A 19,700-nucleotide genomic window follows, 5' to 3' on the forward strand; every position below is an offset into this window, starting at 1 on the left:
TGATGTACCGGAGGCATTAGCGTGCTCGTGGAACATGCCTTTCATTCACGAAGAATTTGGTGTGAGCAGCTCAACAATATCAGGAATACTTTCAGGTTTCCCTATTTGATGCGTTCCTTTTTTAGTCTCCACTTCAAAAAACAAGTGGTGTGATTTGCATTTCACAGTCGTGTGTCGATTTCGGAGCAGCGATTAAACATGTCTATTCAGTCGAGTCAGCGTGGTGATGGAAGGAATGAAGTCCTCCTGTCTCGCCGGGGTCGGATAGGGGGGTGCTTAGGGAGACATGTTTGCCCTCTGGAGCAACAAGGTGAGTCTACATAAAGATATATGGAAGATTAAATCAACTTAATGCCAAAAGCAGGCTGTTGAAATCCATTTATCACCAGGTTTTGGCCAAACATGAAGAAAATGTGCATCTCACAACTGCATTCCTGCATTTGGACTTTATTAATAATCAATCAATCACGCGCACTTCAACCTGCAGGTGACCGGGAGCATTTGGGCTGGGAGGTTAGAGAGGCCCACGGGTCACAGCTTAACAGATGTCACCTTGACCTGCAGCATTGTTGTCGTTCAGCTCGCTTCAGCGCTGTCATCACTCCTGCTGGCGAGGTGTGAGTGATGTGCTGAGGGTCTGCCTCTCCGCCGCGCTCTCCCCACTCATCCTGTCATGTCTTGTCGGCTTCTCGCCTGATGCCAGCGTTGCTAAGCTAAACATTGACTCAGAGCTGATGGCCAATTCTCCTCCCCGCACGTACAGAAGATGTGGAGGATGCGTTGTTTGCTTTGAGAGGTGATGTTTTCAGATGCTGGCTTTCTTTCCCCAGCGACCGGCGATTAGCAGCTTGTTGCTCCCCCTTTCTCACTTTTCTGCTCTTCCCTTTTTCTCTCCCCTCTCGGAAACTGGCTCTGCGTAGTTACTGCAGGCGTGCGGAGCGAACGCAGGCCTCTCCGACTCTCCAGTCCAACAGGACTTTGTCGACAGCGTCACCACAAAACATGTGGACCTAAACACTGACATGTCTGCGGTGCCGCCCGGTGGGAAGTACACCTCTCCAAAACAGAAGCAGTTGGACTATCACGTGCTTGTGTATGTGTGTCCATCACAAAATATGTCTCTCTTAACAAGTTCTGGTGAATATTTTGTCCTATTTCACTTTTGAAAAGTGGAAACTCACGTCTGACAGTCTCAGAAATGCAGTTTTACTTGTGACACAAATTTCCTCTCAACATTTTGAAACGAAGGGAAAAAAGAAGCTCTTTGACTACATTTTTAAACATCATGCAGGGACTCAGTGGAATATTTTATCATGAATTTAACATAAAAATCAGCATTTTATGAATTTTATAAGAAGTTCAGCTCACTTGACATGAAGGTTTTTGACTTAAAATAATGCGAATAAATGTACTGCTAAGAGTTCACTCATCTTATTAAATAATGCCTCACACTTTGTCCCACCTACATTTTATCACATAAGAACCCCATATAATATCTAGATGGTAATATTCTGTTTTTAGGTCTTATTAGGTGATAATAATGTTCTAAGTTGTAGAATAATGAAACAATGTGGGATTCTTTTCTTTTTTACATTTTGGCATCATTATAAGCACGCCCACTGTCTGTATGTGTACACATCTGTACTTGATCATACTTTGATACTGAAGAAAACTTGAACAAGTTCTGCAGTTATAAAGATCACTCTTATTTTATTTATTTTTTTCTAAATCCATTTATGAACATTTATTCACAGTGGACATCTGAGAAAATTATATATCCACACTAAATGTGAAATCAAAAGTGTCATGTTTTTCATTCAAGTGTCCAGATTTAACTGTGTTATTACTTAAAGAGGGAGCACAAATTTGGACACCTGACACGGATTTAAAACACATTAATTATTTCCATGAGCCACAGATCCACAAGTGGACACACTTACAGTCAAAGGTTTACTTATGTAACAGTTTTATAAAAGTATTTTGAGAGAAATGTACTTAAAGTATCAAAAGTAAAAGTACACACTGTGCAGAAAAGTCTGCCTGTTAGTGCTTTACTATTATGATGTTTTTGGATTATTATTACTCTTGAATTAATATAGATTTTAGTGCTGCAGGTTGTGCTTATTATAACTAATTTATGTACTATTAGCTTAGTCTTCAGTAATGCATCTTATTCTCTAAGATGATCATATGTCTTTTATAATTTCTGTTCAGTAAGAATCTTGTGTCTCTAAAAAGTCTACTTGCTCAGAAAAACAATCCAGGAAGGTTTTAAAATAGTTTATTTATCTTAAAAAGTTGAATTTTCTCAGCTAAGAAACAAACAGTCAATCCTCCAGTTTATCAGAAAAAAAAAAATCAAAATCACAAGACATGGTGTTCAGTGGACAGGAAGGGTTTGAAACATTGAGCAGTCAGACAAATGTAGTGGAGTAAAAAGATTTAGAGATTTAGAAGTGTAAAATTGCATAAGTAATGTACAAATACCTCAAAGTGCAGTACTTGAGGAAATGTACCAGTTTACATTTCACCACAGTTCTAATGGACCAAACAGCACAAATTAACTCCCCATTGTGTTTACAGCAGCTGCCTCGTCGGCGTCACATCGTCTTTGCCTGACGTCACTGTCTGAAATTTATTGAACTTTTTATCCCACATGCAGTGAACTTGTTAAATTTTTACAAAACAAGGTTGCACTTCATATTGAACTTAAGTTTCAGGTAACTCAAGTTGCTAAAGCAACAGAAAATGATGAAATGTTTTGCAGAGTACTCTCACACAAATGAGCCTTAAAAGGAGCTCATTTACACAGAAAACACGATGTATCCTCAGCTGCTGGACACGTATTTACTAATGAAGCCATCTAACGTAGGAGCAGGGAGAGAATATCTTTACACAAACTATTGTGCATTTGGGATTGTGCGCACACACACACACACACACACACACACACACACACACACACACACACACACACACACACACACACACTGTCTGTGCACGCCCGGCTGCTTATCTTCCGCCGGAGGGCGAACCCACGGCCCTGCTGCAGGCCTGCTCGCGGTATCCAATAATGAAAAGTGTTTCCGTCTCAAGGCGTTCGTATTAGGGCGGCACATCTCTCGCTTGTCACTTCAAAGGGAGCGCGCGAGGGTCGGGATGTCATCAGACTGTCGTCAGCGCACATAATCTGAGAGCGATGCTGCGCTAAAAATAGGACGCCGTTTCATGCTGGTAAAGAAAGACGCAGCCCAGATGATACCAATGTGTGCCAACTTTCTGTTATTAAAATGCCTCCATGCCAAGCGGTTGGGAGACACCTTCAGCTGACTGCTTGGAGGGAAGGGGGAGAGGTGTGTGTGTGTGTGTGTGTGTGTGTGTGTGTGTGTGTGTGTGTGTGTGTGTGTGTGTGTGTGTGTGTGTGTGTGTGTGTGTGTGTGTGTGTGTGTGTGTGTGTGTGTGTGTGTGTGTGTGTGTGCGTGCGTGCGTGCGTGTGTGTGTGTGTGGAGCAGGGAGGTGATTTCTATCGAGTTTTGGTCACAATACAGAGACGATATTCGTGCACTTTCTCATAGAGATGCCAAAAATCTCAAATGATAACAGTTCGTGGTGGTTCTCACTCCGCCTGCTGAGCTGAGGATGTGTTTCCACATGGGGATGGCGAAGAGGATCACATGATGAGTGCTTAATGGCCCTGCAGTTACAACTGTACTATATCACGGCCTCTCCCTGATGAATGAGGCGTTCATAGGGCAGTAACTTATTATTACTGCAGTATTAGCCCTTTGATCTCCCAGCAGTTTGAACCCTGGAGTTTTTTAGAGGGGTGGCTCGTCAAAATAACTCCGCAGATGGGATCGGGCCTGGTCTTGCCCCGGCTCTGGGGAGAGGAGGCCTGGAGGTGTGCAGGAAAACCTGAGTACAGAAGCCTGACGCTGCAGTCTCATGGACCTTTGGTTCCTAACGTTTGAATGGATCAAAGAAATTATTTATTATCATTTATTTGTGACTGATCTGAGGTAGTTTTGTTCACTTCCTCTGCACTCAGATTGATGGTTCTTGTGCCTGCTGCAGAAGGTTTTATTGGAAAAGGGGAAAGCCCAGTTTTACCTTCAAAGATCCTGAATATAAAGGTGCTGCCCTTGAATCTCTGCTCAGGAGCCACAATAAACCACAAGATGTCATCCTTGCCAGGACATTCCTCTATTAATGACAAAGGCGAATGCTGAGTCTCATGGTGAAACATGAAGAGTAGAGGGGAACAGGAGAGAGTCAGAGAGGTGAATGGGTTGATTGAGAGGAGTGGCGGTGGAGGCCGGAGGGCGACCCACTCTGGTCCTGTCTGTCTGCTTCATGGTCAGGTCTACCAGGTCAGAAACAGGGATTGGATTTGACTCCCCCCCCCCCCCTTTTTTTTTTTTTTTTTTTTCACTGTCACCAGTCCTCCTCTGCTGCTCAGATTCCCTCCTGCTTACCTGTCTCCACCCTCTCATCCTCCATTGCTCCGTCTGGCACATCCCAGCCTCTCATTGTGCAGCCTGAGCCGCTGGCCCTCTTTAAGATCTGCATTAGAATGTTGTTTTGATACAGCAGCAAGCGGAGGCATGTGGAGGCTCTTTTGAACTGCTCTGCAAACAGATGGAGGTTTTCACGCCGCCTTTATGAGATTAAGTGAAACATTCCCATAAAAGAGACATTTCCCCCCCTTGTCCCTTCACCCTGCGCCGTCTCACTCTCTCTCTCTGTCTTACCTTTGCCCAGCTTTCTCTCTCCATCTCTGTCTCTTTTTATTTTCCCCTTCTTTCTTTTTTTTTCTGGCTCGCCTCAGGCTTGGGCAAGGGCACGCTGCTGCTGAGAGTAAAGTGGAAAGTAGGCAGGTTTGTGTTACCAATAACTACTTCCCCAGGCGAGCGAGCACCAAGCATCTCCCAGAGTTCAGAGCAAACCAGCAAACTGGTCCTGTGAGCCCGACCCTGCAGGCGGAGAGAGCGAGTTCTTGTTTCTTTTTAGCAGCGTGAACCTGTTTAACTCTGACTCAGGTAGGCTTGTGCCAAGTGCCCCCCCACCCCACCCTCCTCTGGCTTTTAACAGGGGTTTGACAAAACAGATTCACAGGGCAGACGGTGAGGCTGGACAGTATGTAATTCTCCAGGATACAATGAGACTATTTAGACTCAGGTTGGTGTGAGCGAGAGGTCTTGTAGCAAACAAGAATGTTTCATTTGAAATTTAGCTTTGACCCACAGAGAGTCTTTCAGAGGCCGTCTGAATGTCAGTGTCAGACTCTGGCCCTGAGCTACACAGGTGTGTATGTGAGCTGCTACCTTCAAATATTACATGCAGTGACCTACAGGCATCCATGGTCCTCTCAGGATGAATCCTAATGATGGGGATGCCTAGGCTGTTCTCTAGCGCCACCATCATGTTGTTGACATTTGCGGTTTTCAGTAAAAATGTCTTCAGAACTGTTAGATTCATTGCTATGACATTCATATGTGGATTTATGTTCCCCTCAGGATGTGCTGTAATTGGTTTCTGAATTTTTATCTCAACGACATCATGGAGTCAAACCTTTCATTTGTTGAGTGCTTATGATCAAATATCTGCAGAACTATTCATCAGCCGTGTCCGTACATTGTATTAATGCTAATTGAAACGTTATCATGCCAACACACTAAACTAAGACAGTAAAAATACCTGCTACATCAATTTTCGTAATCAGTGTCACTGGGAACAGGTTAGCTCACACTAGCATTTAGCTCATAGCAACCCTGTGCTTAAAGGAGCAGTGTGGAGGTTTTAGTGGCATCTGGTGGTGAAGTGGTAGATTGCAACCAACTGAATCTCTCTCTCTTCATCTTTTCCTTCAAAGTGTGTTGGAGAATATACGGTGGCTGTGAAACACAAACAACCCTCTCTGGAGTCCGTGTTTGGTTTGTCCCTCCTGGGCTGCTGTAGAAACATGCAACACGACGGGCTTCATTATCACGTAAAAATCACACAACTATTCTTACTTTCAGTTGATTAAACACTAATAAAAACATGATTACGAACATTATTTTCCATTTCTGCCGCTAGATCCTCCTAAACTCTGAACCTTTAAGTTCTCAGAGCTGCTGGCATGTTTTTACTGGAATATAAGTACAGTACATATATGGCGTAACTTAAGAGGTACTAACATCAGTGTTAAATTTAAAAAAAAATGCAGCGACAACAGTTAAATTTAATTACATATAGTAAACAGGAGGGTGTAACGGTGTGTTCGTCCCAAACCGTTCAGTACTCATTTGGTTCGGGAAGAGGTTTGCTTGCTTCGGTTCTCCCTGTGAGCCACACAGTTACTGTCAGAAGTCTGTTTATGTCCACATACTTTCATTTTTGAGCTCCACCTGCTTTGTTTTGGCAGCGCTACAGTTGTTGTCTATCAGGTATCGTGCGAGCAGAGTTAGCCTTAAAATCTGTACAGTCTGTTTTGTTAAACGTGTACGATGCGTTAACTTCCACCACGTGTTGAGTTTTTAATGAGCCATTACCTGCGACTTCTCTGCTCACACTGTACGGGTCAGTCGAGCGGCCCCCGTGTGGAGCTCACTGAGAAACAAGCAGCCAGTTGCTTATGTCCAGTGACATTTTTGTCCAATCCAGGCGACTGCATCCTCAGTGTTGACACACAGGCAGCGTTGTGTGTGCAATTCTTTAAAGCTGAAACTGCTCTACTGGCTTTAATTGTTCATTTGAGTGTGAAGATGGTGCACAATTTGAGTTAATGGACATTTTGTATTTCATTCTCTTTTTACCTGACAGTAAACAGATGAGAATCTTTGCTCATTGAACACTGCGCAGCATTTGAGGGCCTTAACTGTTACAGTAAGATTTATAGCCAATTAGGCACTTTTGGAAATCTTCATTTTTTGAAAATAAATGGAAAAAATGTGATGCATTTTTTTTTTTCATTATCTCTGCTGTACTGAAAACGCACCGAACCGAGACTCCAAAACCGAAGTTCATACCAAACCATTACACCTCTAATAAACAGTCACTGTTTTTAGTTCATTTAGAAAAGCTGTGAACACAAATACAGTTTTGATTATTTCCAGTTGATATTATTTCATTATAATACTCCACATACAGAGGAATATCATAAACCACTATGCTCATGTGACGGGTGTAATTTAATCCTCGATCATTTTATGAAAAATTATACTGTTATAAAGCTTCACATCATCCACCCACAACATTTACATTCTGCTTATATAATAATGCATCAATAATGATGATAATAATACAATAATATGACATATAAAAATGTAATAGTCTGGGGAGAGTCAAGTACATACTGCTAATAGTAACTTTTTTTTAAGTAACATACCTAACACATCCTTGTCCCTGAATATTCCTACACTGTGGTGTTGCTACTTTTATTCTTCTACCAATACAGGATTTAGATTGTTTTCCATCGTTGGTGTAATCATTTGGACGAAGAAAATAAAAACACATGTGCACTAATATTAGCGGGTGATGTAGAAGTCTTGAGGTGTGAACCAGCAGTTGTTGTAGTTGTAAATCTGTTTTTCAACTGCTTGTAATCCGCTCCCATAGAAGGTGTGATGGGCCGTATGTTCATAAACAAACACTCCACTGACTGAACTGAAAGGAGATTTGCATTCATTCACAGTTGTAGTGTGTTCTTCCTGTTTCAGAGCAAACAAAGTGGTGCATTCTTAAAAACTTTTATTCGTATCTAGGTTAACCTCATTTACAGACAGCGTGTGTGTTCAGTTGTCACTATGCTGTTGTGTGTGTGTGTGTGTGTGTGTGTGTGTGTGTGTGTGTGTGTGTGTGTGTGTGTGTGTGTGTGTGTGTGTGTGTGTGTGTGTGTGTGTGTGTGTGTGTGTGTGTGTGTGTGTTTGCTCTGCAGAAAGATACGGCTTACTGCACGGCCTGTTCCAAGAATGAATTCCTGGAGGCTTACAAGAGCTGTTGAATGAGATGGAGGGCTCAGGGCAGGAATGATGGGAGGGAGGGCGAGGAGCGAGGCTGCTCTGCTCTGCTCTGTAGGAGGGGTGTCAGGCTCTCACTTACAGGCTTGATTAAATAACAGGATGCTTTATGAAAACAAGAACATTATCTGCCTTTTAAATGGCCGGGAAAGGCCCTCTAATTGGCTTCCCCTAAGTCTCTGTGTAGCCGCCGGTCGGTACACGACGGGGACAAAAACAATTATGCCGGACTCTTTCTAAATGCTCTCATCAGAAACTGCAGGAATGTTTTAACATCTGGATACCAAACCTAAAAAAAAAAAAAGGTGCCTTTTTCTACTCAAAGGAGGATTTCTCATTGATGAATCTCTTGATTGAGTGCAATACAAACAATGAAGAGGTAGTGGCTCCTCTGTGGCATCGGACGGCTTCTCATGTGGCAGCTTTCAGGGCTGAGGTTTGAGAAAGGCCCTCTAGATGTTTGGAGAAGTGAGACGATCATCAGAGGTGGGGTTTGGTATGTTTGTGTTCCCCGCCAGATCAGAAGAGTTCGAACATCCAGGAGTCTCTTTCTCTTTCTCTCTGCGTCTCTCCTCCTGCCATCTAACCGAGGTGGTTTACTTAATTATACTTATTACAGTCAAGTGCTGTATATCATGATATTTACAACTGGATTTCATTTTAGAACTTTTTCATGTGCTTACACAGCCTTAGTTAATTATAGTGGTTGTTCAGATGAATGGTAATGCACCAGTGGACTCACAATGTCAAATAGAGTTGGACACCTGCAGGTGAGACTGGCCTTTTTGAATGCATCCTTTCCGAAGTAGTGCAAAAATAAACCTCATTAACTGGTGTGTTTTTCATAAACTCGCACAACAGAAGGAAAAATATTTCACATATTTACTACTCGCGTCATTTGTCCAATCTTGTACAGTCAAAATATTTAGATAAACTATAATCCATTTAAATAATTGAGTAAAAATTAACAAAAGTATTTGGTCGCTGCTTCTCAAATATGAAAACTTTCTGTTTTCTTTATCTGCCGTGACAGTAGAACATAATTTAATGATTACATTTTTTTGATCAATTAACCTTATAAGTGAGGTGCAGCCCAACAGGCATAATTATCAACAGTCCCTTAGAGAAATGTGCAGAAAATGTCCATCGTTGCCGCCCCCCAGTGGTAGTTTTATAAAAGACACTGTGGCAGACATCAAGTCACATTAAATAGAGCACGTTTTTCATTACTTCTTTCCTGATTTCATATTGCATATTCTGCCAGTCTACGTGTAGTACATATGTAGTGTAATGTGTAATATGTATTGACCTCAGGATGCTAACGGTGGTCAGTCAGATGCAGCTGGGTTCAAAAGTAGTAGTAAATAGTTTTAGTAAATAAGCTTACTCACTTTCTTGCAGCATATCATGCATGTGTGTGTGTGTGTATGTAGTACATATTTACTTTAATATCTATATTACCCCTCTGAAGCTGAAGATGCTAACGGTGGTCACTCGGGTGCAACTGGATTAAAAATGATTCGAACATCAGATGAAGAGATCGATTTCACTCTGACATGTCTGTTCATTAAATGTGATGCAGAAGCAGGAAGCAGTTTTGAAACCAAAACAAATCAGTTGTGGTTTTATTCAGCTTTTATTTTCACACTTTATTTCTTGAACAGAAAAAAATTAAAATGATTGTGTTCATTTGAAATGTTTTTTCTTTTGGCAGATCCACACTAAGTGGTTCCTTCGGCTTTCAGTCTTTATGCTAAACTAAGCTCCTGGCTCGACCTTCATATTTAGCCTATGGATATGAGAGTGGTATTAATCTTGAACTATTCCTTTGAGGAGCAGCACAGCTTACAGTAAAGTGGCAGCTTTTCTTCTTCTTGACACGTTTAATGGCTGTTAACCCTCTGTTAACACCCGGCTCTGGGCTCGCCGGATTTAAGGAGAGATATGTAAGGTCACATGGTGGAGTGTGTGCAGTTGAGTCGGGCCTCTCGGCTCCATCATCGGCGCTGTCGGTGGCAGCCACATCAGTCTCATCTGCCCCCCCTCCCCCTCCTCCCAGTCGCCTCTGGGTGCTCGCTGCTCGGCTCTTTGATGTTTCCACGATGTGTTTAGCAAGCGGTCGCGTATCAGATGACTCTGGTCTTTCTCTGTCACCTTGTGCTTTGCATTTCAAATGTGTCACAGTGCAGCGAGCGGCTGCTAACGAGAGGGGGCGAGAGACAAGGCAGAGACACAGACAGAGAAAGAGAGAGAGAGAGAGAGAGACACACACAGAGAAACAGAGAGAGAGAGTGAGAGACAGACAGAGAGAGAGAGGGGGGGGGGGCTGTGAGTTCTCTAAATGACCTCTGTTACCTCCAGACAGGAGGATCAGGTTCACAGCTTTTTCCAGTGAGTCTCTCTCCTCCGCACGAGAAAGGTGGCCAAACCCAGGCTCTGGATTCAGTGCTTCTGTGTGTGTGTGTGTGTGTGTGTGTGTGTGTGTGTGTGTGTGTGTGTGTGTGTGTGTGTGTGTGTGTGTGTGTGTGTGTGTGTGTGTGTGTGTGTGTGTGTGTGTGTGTGTGTGTGTGTGTGTGTGTCAGGATGATTTGGAGGAGCGTGTGTGATTCAGGCCCACCCCCTCAGGCTCAATACTTTTCCTGAGAGCGTAGAATCTGCTCACCTGCCCTGACATGCCTGCCCCCCCCCCCAACCACCTCCCCACACACACACACACACACACACACACACACACACACACACACACACACACACACACCTCCTTCATACAGTATGTGCCCCCACCCCCACCCCCTCCAGCAGCTCCACATCAAAGTACCCGTGTGAGTAATGGATACCCAGCAGAGCCACACCCTTCCCTCCTCCAACCAACTCAACTGCCGCTCAGCCAGCAGCAGTAGCGAGCACCCGGCAATCACACACAGCACACACACATGCAGCCATTACTCACACACAATTAGACTTAAATACACAGCTCCCATGCCAGGTAAACTGTATTTAAAGCAAATGCTGTGGTGTTCTGGTTGTTATTGATGTAATTTACTGAAAAACAGAAAAAATGAAAGGGATATCGTCACTGGGAGACTTTTAAAACTCGATAATCTCTCATCAAGTTTGGTTTAATATGTTTTTAGCAAGTGAACTGTATCACTGTTTATTAGATTTCTACAGTTAAGAACGTGTGGCAACAATGTGATGCCAGGAGGATGAAAAGATGAAAACACAGACTGAAATCATCCATGACGTCACATGTTTCGGTCGGCTGAGCTGATTGCAAACATCTCAAATTAGTTTTTATTAGCTGTTCATTTTTATTCTCTCATTATGAGACATTTAAATACATCAAATACTTTATTTCCACTGCACGTGAATACAATGGAGTCATTTTTGGAAGTTTATCATTTAAACAAATTCAAGGTAGACCTCTTCGTGAGACGCGGGTCCGACCAGGTCCACAGTGGAATCAGCGAGAGTCACTTATTTCAGGGTCTGACAGTCTGCGGGTGTACTGAGTCCAAACACGTCAGCTGTAGGTGAAAACAAATAAAGATGTCAAATAGGTTGGAGAATAATCTGCAGTATGTCCTGACTGGCTGCAGAGCTTCAATGTTTTAGATCAGAGGCAAAAAATAAGATTTATTTCTTTACCTAATAAAGAAATTGAATCTGAAATGAGTTTCGATGACTTTACATTAAATTCTTAGGACGTTGTTGTTTTCTTGCTGCTCTTATGGACTGGTTGGTGATTGATAGCAAGTTGTGCTGCTGACACTGTTGGTGTTGTCTCTCTGTTGGGGGCTGGATGGGTCATTTTAAATCAGGTACATTTACCCCGAGGGACCCCTCAGATCAGGTCCAAATTCTGGGAGGTCATTGTTGTGCAGGGATTTTTTTATTAGCTGTATTTCATGAGATACACTTTTTTTTTAATCTAAAAACATGAATAACACTGAAGAAAGAAAACAATTTTTTTTTCGGAAAAATAGACTTAAGTACGTCAAAAAGAGAAGTGATTCAACTGAAGGCATCAGCAGAGGTGTGGAAACGGGTCCGTTGGTTCCTCCACCTGTTTGAGCCGGACTTTGATCTATGATCCCCTCAGGATTCATTATAATAACTTTAGTGAATGATTAGGACATCCAGCGCCACCACTGGGTCAAACTTTGCATCGGTAACAAATTGAAGTTACCCAACACCTACATAAATAAAGGTATTCCCATCAGCCTCAGCTGTACTTTGTGTTCGGGTGTTTGCATGCTAACACTAAACTAAAACGGTTGGTAGCAACAACCTGGTGGTCAGGTTTGGGTTTGGATGCTGATGACAGTTTTGTCGTCCACAGTGAATTAAATGTTATTGATCTGCGAGTATTCCGTATGATTTGGTCCTCGCCACTGTTCAAGACAAGATCATGGTTTGGATTCAAACAAGGAATCCACATGAATTTCTGCTTTCACAGACTTGAACACAGGTTGAAAGTTCCTGTGTTGGTTCCATCCAACTACCCCGACCCACTCTAACACTTGTCTCTTTCTGCTCCGTCACTCGACCTTTGACCTGGGTGATACCAACGTTGTGCATTTCTCTTTGCCGACAGAGGCGTTGAAAAAACGTCAGTGTCTGACGCTCTGGGAAATGTAAATGTAAATGTACACATATGTACAAACACATGCAGCGTTCTGGGTATAAGTCCAGCCTCACAGATTTGGCGAGCATTGGTTGTAGACTGTATGTTTAAAAAATTCGCTACTATTTCACATGTTGACACAAGTGAAAGCTGAATGTCTGCGTGAAGCAGCTGAGCCACCAGGGACAAATCATTCTGATGTCATCACTTAACAGGTAAACTGTCCAATCAGCAAATTTCTGTGGATGTCGTTGATTGGAGACTTGCATACATTTCTGTAAACTGTTTGAGTAAAACTTAACATTAAATCCGATGCCAGGTTTAACAGAGACTTCATAACACCAACGCAGACTGCACCTGTTTTCCAACGCCACTCTGCCCCCTCTATCATCATCATCAGCCACCCCCCCACCCCCCCACCCGTCTGCTTCTGATTTAGCCGTGCGGCAAGTCCCAGTGCCTGAGTAATGGTTCCAGTGTGCCGGGCCGGTCAGGAGAAATGACAGAGCAGAGCCGGCCTCAGACCTGTAGGCCCAGAGCTCTGTACTCTGTCATTAGACACTTTAATGCAGCAGCACCACAGCTGGCCCGCCTCCCTCCTCCCCCTCCCTCCCTGTCTCTACCTCTTTCACTCTCACTCTTTATTCCCACACAGATTATTCCACGCCATCATCTCCTCACGCACTGAATGTGATGTGGACAAAAACGACCTACGGGGTCTCCACAAGTTTTTATCAGACATGAAGGCAGTGCAGCATCAACAGGTTTATGGTTAATTCAAGTCACCGTCCCATTTAAAGTCTGAGTATCCCAAAAAATAAATAGTAAAATAAAATAATGAATGCAGGGAATTTTTTCCATCTGCTTTGAATATGAAAATACTTTTCCAGTTATTTATTGAACAAGTTTCCCTCCTGCCTTCTTCTGTCTTGTTCAAAGCAAAAAAATGTCTTCTAGAAAAACCTTGAACACAAAAAACTGAAGCTGAAGTGATTGTTGTATCTTCTTATTAAATTATTATGGCTCAATATAAGAGTAAAATAATAGAATTTCTGCTGACTCACATACAATCTGCTGTCAGAAGTCAAAGGTTTTGAAGTTACTGGGTTACACTTTGACTCTGAATATAGCCCAATAATCAGAGATGTTTAATTAATACAGAAGATGTTTGAGTGACTATGTGTGAGTGTGTAATATTCCCATCACTCCCCCCCTCCTTTTTTCACGTTGGGACAGGGCTGCAGATGAAGGGGGTCCCACCGCTGTATAGAACCGGCCCGGCCGCGTCATCCGCACCACACTGAACCCACAACAAACTCTGAGACGTTAGCAGGCCGAGAGGTCTCGTCTCCTGTGTGAGATCGAGACGTCAGAGCAGCGTAGTTTGTTTCTGCTCCGTCAGGGACACACAGTGATGCCAGGCCTCGCTCACACACCGCACTTCGCCGGCGATGTAAACAAACAGCGCTAGCTGGGCCCGAGCAGGCCACCCACCCCTGGAGAGGGCAGATCACTGGCTCCGGAGGAGCTGTGGTTCATACTGCAGTCAGCGCCGGGCTCACGTAGATGTTTGATTGGTTTGTTTGTGAGTCATTTTCTCCTGTCAGCTCGTCTCTCCTGCAGCCTGAAGCTTCTGTGTGACTTTTACATGATTAAAGTATCTGTCAGATAAGTTTTAGTTTGTTGAAACATGATATAATATTAAGTGGCAGTATATGTGGTGTTTTCAACAAAATAGTCTTATTTCAAGTTTCTTTAATAGCAGATGGAGTTCAGTTTAGTTCTTCAGGTTTTCAAACTAAAGATAAAATGCTAGTGCTTCAGATTATGACCCACAACCAGTGTTGTGGAGTAACTAGCTACATGTAATTAAATTACAAAATAAAAGTAATTGTATTTCATTACAGTTATTGAGTAAAAAATATGTAATTAGAGTTACAATTCACAGTTTGTCGTCACAAATGGGTTCCATCTGAATATATAATTTTTGGTAAAAAAAGTTTATATGTAGAATATAATGTTCATTCTGTTACTTTGTTTATTTGGTTTGGCTGTTTCAGTTTCAGGGTCCTGCTGTTCGCTCGCTGTCACGACATCACGGCCACGAGTCTTTGTTAAACCTTTTGCGCTGTGAAAAGATGCTGCAGACGAGCTCAGTAAGAGGACGGCACTTCCAGTTATGGTTGGTCAGCAGAGCTGAATATCCTGAATGTCAGAAAGACCTGATAAGACTGTCAGCTCTGGGTTGTCTGTGTTGAAAGCATACCTGCTATCGTACCTGCGTGACCTCACAGTTTCTCTTGGCTCCGAGCCGTCAGGTGTGTTTATGTTTGTGATAGCCTGCCGCTGCTGTTGGAGCAGACTGCTGTGGTTCGGTTTGTTAGTTTTTCCCTGATGACGTCGCCGCAGTGTAACCCTGTAAACCGCAGCCGTTCACGATGCTGCAGTTGCTTTTGCTCAAATGCCAACCAGCGCGTAATCAGATGTGTCGAGTGTCACCTCACGAGGACGCGTGTTTACCTAAACCTGTCTGTCTCACTTCCGACCATAACATGCATGGAGATGTTGAAACACTCGTCCTGGTAGTCTTGTTAGCTTCAGACCTGCATTTTCATTACACCATTAAAGTTTAAATATATCTCCTATTAATCAGGGAATGAGATCTGCCATGCTGCTTCCGGATCTGTGGCTCAGTGGCTCAGTGGAGGCGACCACACTTAATACGGAGATCTAATAAGACCACAGCAGCAGTCATCTGAGGAGTAGATTATGAGACAGTCCCCTCTCTGTGTGTGTGTGTGTGTGTGTGTGTGTGTGTGTGTGTGTGTGTGTGTGTGTGTGTGTGTGTGTGTGTGTGTGTGTGTGTGTGTGTGTGTGTTGGACCACAGGAGCACTCTTCACTGCATTACAGGATGTATGGTCTGAGTGCTGCGTAGGTAAAGCAAATTCCCACATGTCTTTTATTTTATTTTTTTTCTCCGATGTGACCGCACCACATTTCGGCCAATACACTTACTGCTCTGATGAACCAGGAGAGGCTTTTGCATCAGAGCTGGAAGCCACTTGACCTCTCTCTGACATTTAATACTATATCAATACTTTGGCTTTAGAAAACTACTGGCGGTTGTGTGTCTGTGGGACAGTGTCACACGTGCACACACACATGTGGACGGGCACTTAATGCACACATTGCTCTGAGGAAATAACAGAGGAAACTGGTGTTTCTTCCTTGACGTGCATCAATTTTCTCATTTTTGGCGTGTTAAGATCTGAGTTCAGTACCGTCACTCCACTAAAGAGGTTTCTTATTAACTTGATTAATGGGTCAGCTGAGTGAAGCTTTTACCTGAGTTATTTCCCTGAATGTTTTGTGTGTAAGTGCATGCACCGCTCCTTCCTGCCCTGGGCTGTGAGCAGCCGGGTAGGAATCACTATTTAGTGTTGCGTTTGACCCGGGCCGCTAGATGTTTAAACTTGTGTCTCCTCATCATGGAGCGCTGACAGATACCAGACCACTTGAGAAGGTGTAATGAGACATTGATGAAACGGTTGCTGTTTGTTTTCTTGCTGTCTTCTGGTGATGCTGCCGACAGCATTTCTTGGCTCGTTAGAGTATTAAAAAAAACGCATTCAGAGCCAACGTAGACGCTTCTACTCACAGTCCAGGCCTCATGCACGGGATGGTACAAGATCAACCCTGCACAGTAGCAGTGGTGCTGCAGTATATACAGTACACACAGGAGCATACACAGACACATGGTTTAACGCACTCTTAGTCTGTGTTTAAGATGAACATCGTTCACACTGAAGCTGAAACCATCACACTCGAATCTGTACCTGCAGATTTCACGCAGACCTTTTATGAATGCCTGATTTTGCAGCAACTTTTCTCAGAAATTACAATGCAATTTGCAGAGTTTTATGTGACTTTCAAAAATTTATGAAAAATGGAACTTGTGTTATGTAATTACTTCCTATGATGAACAAAAAACATGCTGCACACACACAGAAATAGCTGGAAATATTTGTATTCATATTTTAATAATATCATTATTTTTATTTTACTTCTGAGCGTAAAGAACCATGTGGCTCAAAGTTACAAAAAACATTCCGGAGGTATAAAAGTGACATAGCTTTGACAAAACACAGGCTGAATCTTCGGTACAAAAAACAGCTTTTAATGTTGTTTTTAAATACTAATTCAACTCATGATCTGTGCATAAAAACATGAAATGTCCTTTTACACACAGTCAACCCTTAGACGGGTGCAGGGATGAGCAGCGATTGTACGTTGAAATATTTGATTGATGCCCACCTCCCTCAGACACCAACACTTTGGTGGCCGAGAGGTCAAAGGGTGAGACATTATACAAATACAAGAAAGCACGCTCATAGTATTTGGTGTGGGACTTCACTGCACCTAAACAATTCTCTTGAATCCTGAGGTTTCCTCCAAACTGTTTGGTGTTCATGCAAGTTGATTAAAGTCAAACGTTCTCCTGCTCGTTCAGACTGTGCTTTAACATTACAGCCAGTGAAATGACATCATGGAACAGATAGAGGAGGGGAGCACTGCAGCACATTTTCAGATCCTGGTTTGAATACAAAATGCACCTGATTTGCATGTTATTGCCGACACCGCACCTATTTTCTTTCATTCAAAAATGTCCCTCTTTTGTTTCCGTATAATCCTCCTCTGTTTAATTCAGCTACATACTCTAGAAAACCTGGACGAAGTTTTAGATCAGGCACCACTAACACACTTACTGGTCTCTGGCCAGAGTCAGGTGTGGCAGCAGGAGCTAAAAATTTGACATACATTGTGAGGCCTGGGGCTCAGGACGTGACTGCCACCTAGTGATGGATAAAGACACTGACGCGTATCTTAACTCCTCTGACCTCTGAAGGAGTGATGTTGAGTGATGCTGCTCGCCGACGGTGCACGCACTTTTTGAACAGTATTCAGATCACATGAATCCAAGAGTTTGACTGACTGCCGTGTGTGTGTGTGTGTGTGTGTGTGTGTGTGTGTGTGTGTGTGTGTGTGTGTGTGTGTGTGTGTGTGTGTGTGTGTGTGTGTGTGTGTGTGTGTGTGTGTGTGTGTGTGTGCTGCGGGTTTTAACCTCAGTCTGTCCTGTGCTGTCTCCTTCAGGCTCGCATGGCACTGGATAAAGGAGCTCAGGCTGTTATCTTTGATGTCAGTGATGACGCCAACGCTGCTGCTGAGGTGAGCGTGCCGACACGGCTGCATCTGTTTTCACTTATAAAACGTGTGAGGCGACAAAGCATTTCACACTCATGGTGCTGTATCTTTCTCCTCCTGCTTTGGTTACACACACATGCACACATAAACACACACACAATCACACACACACAGCTGCGGGAAACAGATTCCCTTCCCCGTCCAGTCGTGCTGGTGGAGGCTGAAGATGCTGAGGAGCTGATGGGTTTGGTCAACAAGAACGAGGAGGCCAAAGTCGTTATTGAGATCAAGATGGAGCCGAAGTGGGTAAGCACTGAAGCACTGAAGCACTGAAGCATGCACAAATCTCTGAGTTTCATCTCATTGGCGGGAAGAAGAGCAACCGCTCTGGGTTGTAGCAGATCAGAAATGACATGATGCGCTGTTTCATTTACAACTAGTTAGCTGAAAGGCAACTTCAGGTGCTTCTATTGCTTTTCTGGTGTGAAATTCATTAAGGTGGGACCGGATTTTTTTGACCAAACATGGAATATGATTTCCATAGACCGATGAGCATAAATACTGAAAAGGTTCTTCTCAAAGACATTTCACAAATTTACAAGATCTAAAAGACTAGCGGCACTACAACATGCAGTTGTCGTTTTCCTGTCCAGCACCCATGTTGTTAAAATAGGAAATGATTCTTAGTGGATTGCTGTTTTGAGGCAACTGAAAGCAATTGACCAACAACAATCTGGTCTGATGTAGTATGTTACTGTTGTTTTCAGTGAACATGATTAAGATAGTAAGATGCACCTACATAGGCGGCTGCACAACGCACATACACTCTGCTTGTTACACGCACAGGAAGTGCACCTGTTTTTTTAGGAGAACGGGAGATCACATTTGATTGGTTTATTTCATGTTACATCTAAAACACACCTATGATTCATTTTGAACTGCACCTTACTTTGTGTTCAGACTATCCACCGTGAAACTCACAAAAGTGGTTTGGATAAGTCCGAAATTCACTTTTGCCTTTAGACAGTGCACTTAGATCGATAGAATTGAATCCTAATTGAACCTTAAATTTATGAAATATGTGTCTAAATGATATAAATATATCTCTTTTTCCATTGTCTGTCCCTGTGTCAGCCACATTATGATGTGGGCATCCTGCTCACCATCGTCCTGGCTATTCTCACCATCGTCCTCATCTTTGCTTTCCGCTACAAGTGCAAGTCCAACAGAACCTGGGTGAGTGAAATCAACTGCATCAGTGGGCAAAGGCGGTGGTTTGGATTCACTGAGCAGACAGAACTCTTATCAAAGGTCTTTCTAACTCTTCTCCCGTGCTGTGTTCAGGACTCCGTCCATCAGCAGACCATGCGGGCCATTAGTCGACTGGAGACCAAAACCTACAGCTCTCAGGGCTGCTCGGGCTCGCAGCGGCACCGTGCGGCCTGGGGTTCGGCCAGCAGCTCCAACTCCAGCCCCGTCTGTGCCATCTGCCTGGAGGAGTTCCAGGATGGACAGGTAAGGAGAGGAGAGAGGAGTTGATGCTGTATCTGTAGATTTAACTGTTCCTCATTAGTTATGTATCCTCAAATGTACCTCTACTTCGTTTTCACCCAGCATCTGAGGATCATCTCCTGCGCTCATGAGTTCCATAAAGACTGCGTGGACCCCTGGCTGCTGCAGCACCGCACCTGTCCCCTCTGCATGCACAACATCATGGGTGAGGAAAACCACATTCATGCTTCTGTTCTGGTAAAGAAGAGGCTGTTGCAAGAAGACTGGAAATCCTTTTATTTTTATTTGTCATTTAAAGCTTAGTTTTTAGCAACTCAGGAAACTCTGATGATTTCTTTTCTTTTAAGCATTCGGAAAC

The 19,700-nt window shown here is 43.3% G+C and overlaps 1 protein-coding gene across 1 annotated transcript in view; it reads left to right on the top strand.

The window, feature by feature from the left end:
* The window catches only part of LOC138622175 (E3 ubiquitin-protein ligase RNF43), a 92,377-nt gene that overhangs the window by 67,218 nt on the left and 5,459 nt on the right, over nt 1-19,700 (top strand). Inside the window, exons 3-7 of the mRNA XM_069700754.1 lie at nt 17,780-17,854; nt 18,005-18,136; nt 18,965-19,066; nt 19,175-19,345; nt 19,445-19,547. Coding sequence (XP_069556855.1) covers nt 17,780-17,854; nt 18,005-18,136; nt 18,965-19,066; nt 19,175-19,345; nt 19,445-19,547 — 583 coding nt within the window. The remainder of the gene's footprint in view (nt 1-17,779; nt 17,855-18,004; nt 18,137-18,964; nt 19,067-19,174; nt 19,346-19,444; nt 19,548-19,700) is intronic.

This window comes from Brachyistius frenatus, unplaced genomic scaffold (assembly GCF_029030835.1).
Source record: "Brachyistius frenatus isolate BFR_SWC_R1_liver_20210118 unplaced genomic scaffold, ASM2903083v1 Contig_34, whole genome shotgun sequence".
NCBI classification, from domain to species: domain Eukaryota; kingdom Metazoa; phylum Chordata; class Actinopteri; family Embiotocidae; genus Brachyistius; species Brachyistius frenatus.